The following is a 5,000-nucleotide window of genomic DNA, read 5'->3' as shown; positions in this document are numbered from 1 at the left end:
CCCTCCCCCTCTCTCCCCCTCTCTCCGCTTTCTCTCCGTCTCTGTATCTTTCTCTGTGTGGGTGTTTCTGTCTCTGTTTCTGTCTGTCTGTCTGTCTGTCTGTCTATCTCCCTCATTCTCCTTCTCTCCCGCTATCGAGTCAGTTCTGAACCCCCACCTTCATTCTCTCTGTCTCTCTGTCTCTCTCTGTGTCTCCCTTTCCCCTTCCTCCCTCTCTCTCTCCCCTCCCCCCCCTCTCTCTCCCCTCTTACCCCCACCCCTTCTCTCTCTCTCCCTCTCACCCCCTCTCTCTCCCCTCTTAACCCACCCCCCTTTTCTCTTCCCCCCCCCTCTCTCCCCCTCCCCCCCTCCCCCCCCCCACGCTCTCTCTCCCGCTTCCTCCCCCTCGCGGACCCCCCCTTTCTTCTCTCTCTCTCTCTCTCTCTTTCTCTCCACGTACCAGTTCATTTCTGAAAAACTTCCCTGTTCATGGAAGCCAGCCAGCGCGCAACACTCGTCAGGCCCGCATTGTGACAACACAGCAACACTGCCAAGTAGTGAAGCGTGTTGCCTTTGAGTCTTTGGATTCAGTGTCACAATGTGAATCACACACACACACACACACACACACACACTACAGCTGATTAACACAGCTGGCTATGTATATATAAATCATTTCAGTCACACTTCTGATATAGACCATCTGGGCATTTCGCGAAAAACAATTATTTACAATTTACTTCATTTTGTGTCATTATGGTTTTGTTGTCCAAATGCATAGCGATAACATCCTTCCAGAACTTATTATCCATTTTTTCTTGACCAGTTAGATTTTTTTTTATCCCTCAGTTAATATGGAACACTTTATCACGGATTGCTGTTTTGCTTAAGTGCCAGTACGGTATCAGTGTCCAGTTTTGTTGTTCTGTTGCATGAAACAGCCTGCCTGGCCATTGTAAATAGAAACATTTTTGTAATTGAATCAAGTTAATCATTCTGAGGCCACCAGCACTTTTCGTTTTCTTTCGAAAGCTTTCTTCTTGCTGTATTTATTTCGTTCAGTACATTGTGCAGAAGGCGATGGACTGCATTATACAAATGATTTTACCGATTGAAAAGGCTTTTGTTGCAACTATTTTACCTTGAATACTAAAGTCTCGTTTGCTTCATTGTTTTATTAAAGTATTTATTTGCGCAGTTTTGGTCGTCCAGTTATCTTCAATATTCTTGGCCATTTTGTTTCTTTCAAAATAAATGCCAAGGAATTGTATCCGCTCTAACTCTATGAATGGAAGGTTTTGATTTTGTTGGTTGCCTAGTCTTAAAGCTTTTGTTTTTTCAGCATTCAGTCCTAGTCCAGAGAACTGTTCAAACGTATTGAATATCTCTACTGACCTGATCATGTCTCTGCGATCTTTAAGGAATAAAGTAGTGTCATCTGCCAACTGCTTTATTTTCAAATAAACTGCCTCTTTGTCTGTTTTTTTTTCCAACATTTTTTATTCAGACATAGGTTTACAGATACAGAATTTATATATTTTGTGCATTAGAAAGTATAGGGTAAGCATATAATTAAGTTCTAAGTACTGACAAGTCCCCAACAGCAAAACAATACATGTTCAATGGCAAAATTCCAAGGTAGCATTGTATAGCTTAATCTTGTATTAAACATTTATAAAGTGCCCATTTTTCCACAAACTTATCATATTCCACAGTTATGTTAAAGGCATACTTGTCTACTTCATGTGCCGGTTTGTTGGTTTTACTTTGTTGATTCTACATTTGTATACATAGAATTTAGCTATTAATAAAATATATGAGAAACATTCATTTTGTTATGTCCAAAAGCACCAGGTTAAGTCTATCACAATGTGAACACTTTTCTTTTAAATATCTCACCAAATCTGTCCAAAACCTCTTTGTCTGTTCGTTGCAATGTTTCTGTTCCTACAATTGAGCTGTTTCTGAGTTTGATTGCAAGGAGCTCTACAGCTAATACGAATGCTAGCGGGGAAAAAGGACAGCCCTGTCTGATGCCACATAATACCTCAAATGGTCCTAAAATCCACTGTCCATGATATATTGAACTCATATTTCTTTTTTCTTTCTTATTTTATTTTATTTTATTTTTGTAATTAGTAGTTTCTTTTTTTTTTCCTTTTTTTATTATTTTATAGTTATTATCATTTTATCTGTGACCCAATAATTTGTTGTATTTTGTTTTCCATATTTCGATAATTATGAATAATGATCGGGGTGAAAAAAAATGTAGTTATGGCGATCCGTTGAGTTATGTAACTGCTTGACAAGACTGTGCTCTCATAATACATCCCGGTATCAACCAGGCCCGAGAGATACAGACACCTGCAGTATTGGTCAGGAAATTTGAGCAACACTCCCGAAGACGCTTCTGTGAAGTCGATAACCTTCGACTATGTGGTGGTCCCAGTCTGTCTGAGTTTGTAATACACTCCGCCAGACGTGGGAAAAACAGATAAAAAAAAAAAAAATGAAAAATCACACACACACACACACACACACACACACACACACACACACACACACACACACACACATGTGGAGTGATGGTCTAGGAAGCGAGAGAATCTGAGCGCGCTGGTTCGAATCACAGCTCAGCCGCCGATATTTTTCTCCCCCTCCACTGCACCTTGAGTAGTTGTCTGGACGCTAGTCATTCGTATGAAATGACAAACTGGGGTCCCGTATGCAGCATGCACTTAGCGCACGTAAAAGAACCCACGGCAACAAAAGGGTTGTTCCTGACAAAATTCTGTAGAAAAATCCACTTCGATTGGAAAAACAAATAAAACTGCACGCAGGAAAAAATACAAAAAAAGGGTGGCGCTGTAGTGTAGCGGGAGAGCAGCCCGAATTTCACACAGATAAATCTGTTGTGATAAGAAAGAGAAATACAAATACAATAAAAATACAAATACAAAACACACACACACACACACACACACACACACACACACCTCAGATCGAGTCGAACCCGCGACCACCCAGTCCTTAGTCCGCGACGCTAACCACTTGGCCACACGAATCACACAGGTGCTCTCACAGCAGGAAGCAAATCGCGGTCCAGTGATAAATGACCGCACGACGCTCACAGTGCAAGTTGATACCGGTCGTTGTCGTTGCCAATAATAATGATAATGACAGTATTTATATAGCGCTGAATCTTGTGCACAGACAAATCTAAGCGCTTTCACACCAGTCATTAACACGCATGCATAACTCTAAAACTGAAGAAACTGAAGACAAAGAAGAGGTAGGGGAGGGAGGCTATCTTGGGAAGAGATGGGTTTTAAGGCCAGAAGCGAAAGAGGAAATTCATTCCAAATGCAAGGTGCAGAGACACAGAGAAAGAACGGTGTCCAACAGTGGAGTGTTTGAATCTGGGTATGCGTAAACAGAGTGGATCCGAAGCCGATCGTAGAGAGCGAGATGGAGTGTAGAGGTGAAGGCAACCAATGAGCAATTGTCAGTTTCAGTGGAACAGTGGATTTGCACGTTGGGTGGTCAGTGATATTGTGGAAGTGGCTGGACAGGTCAATACTGGAGTAAAGGTCCCACCTCCTACACTGCAAACTGTCGTTGTTATCGATGTTGGTTATTTTTTGTTGTCATTGATTCTGTCAAAAGATGTGACCTAAAATGATTCCAAACATCCGTTTCAGATGATTGCATGTGGGCTGGCTACAAGTGAACCATGAGTAAGTATATGACATCAATCGTTAAAGATGTGTGAGAGAGAGAGAGAGAGAGAGAGAGAGAGAGAGAGAGAGAGTTCTTTAATTTAACGTCTTTTCACTGTGAGTGATATTAGACTTGTCATGTGTGTGTGTGTGTGTGTGTGTGTGTGTGTGTGTGTGTGTGTGTGTGTGTGCATGTGTGTGCGTGCGTGTGTGTGTGTGTTGTAAAGACATCCATTCATACCAGCTTTGATAAAAAACAAGTTTCACATCTCACCCCTTTCAGACAGCCATTCTCAAAGTGCATAGAGAGAATAACGCAGTAAAAGGATATCTTTGCAAACATTTACATAATAATAATTGAAATAGCATAAAATCCAAACGCATTCACTCACACACTCAAACTACAGCTGAAGGCCAACCACACACAGCACACCGTACAGCACATGACGGGAATACCAAAGTTCTCTGAAAAGTTTGCTCCTGGTCGAGAGTCCGTGAATCAGGCTACTTCTCGGCACCTTTTTCAGAGCTTGGCTGCCCTCGACTGTGGCGCCACCAGCGGTTGCTACTGCTGCTGTTGCTGCTGCTGCTACTGCTGCTGCTGCTGCTACTGCTGTGGCTGTTAGGGCTTGGCCTAGCGCCAGCCCACAAGCTCTTTAAATCAAAACGATAATAAACGCTTTCTGTACATTGTCGCTTATGTACATGTCTCCGTGGTGTCTTTTCGTGTCCGTTTAGTCACGTCAGTCACATGTGTGTGAGTGTGTGCATGTGTGCCCTATTCAATTTCACTGGCTTCACTGGGTTCAATCATGCATCATTCCACACCATTGTACCTATCTACAATAATGATATAATTCATTAACTCATCATCTTCATCGTGGTGGTATCTTTTTGTTTCTCATTGTCATTACAATCCAGTTATACATGCTTTCTAAACAAGTGCTAGTAATTACATATTACACATTTATGTTATCATTTTTCCAAAGTTAGGAAGAAAATCTCAGTGGAAATCATACTAATAATAAAACCAAGATTATGAACAAATCAAGTGCAAGCAAACAATATTCCTCTCCCCCTCTCATTGTAGAAATGATCTTATAAACACTGTGACATAAAGGAATCTTACAGCAAGTTTGGAAACGGTGTGATAATATAATAACATCAACTTTCTTTAAGGACCAACAAGCAAAATGACCAACAAATGCACATACAAATACGTTTATCTAAATTACTCCATCGAGGCTATGATACTCTATCAAAATAAACACCAGAAATATTCCCAGCAGTTTTTCCATCTTT

At 41.2% G+C, this 5,000-nt stretch overlaps 1 protein-coding gene across 2 annotated transcripts in view; it reads left to right on the top strand.

The window, feature by feature from the left end:
• The window catches only part of LOC143291746 (GTPase IMAP family member 4-like), a 17,819-nt gene that overhangs the window by 2,361 nt on the left and 10,458 nt on the right, over positions 1 to 5,000 (top strand). For both annotated transcript variants that reach the window (XM_076601822.1, XM_076601821.1), the window contains exon 2: positions 3,681 to 3,716. In XM_076601822.1, coding sequence (XP_076457937.1) covers positions 3,713 to 3,716 — 4 coding nt within the window. In that variant the 5' untranslated portion in view covers positions 3,681 to 3,712. The remainder of the gene's footprint in view (positions 1 to 3,680; positions 3,717 to 5,000) is intronic.

The sequence above is a fragment of the Babylonia areolata genome, chromosome 17 (assembly GCF_041734735.1).
Source record: "Babylonia areolata isolate BAREFJ2019XMU chromosome 17, ASM4173473v1, whole genome shotgun sequence".
NCBI lineage: Eukaryota > Metazoa > Mollusca > Gastropoda > Neogastropoda > Buccinidae > Babylonia > Babylonia areolata.
The sequence above is the reverse complement of the archived record's forward strand: the minus strand, read 5'-3'. Positions and strand labels throughout refer to the sequence as shown.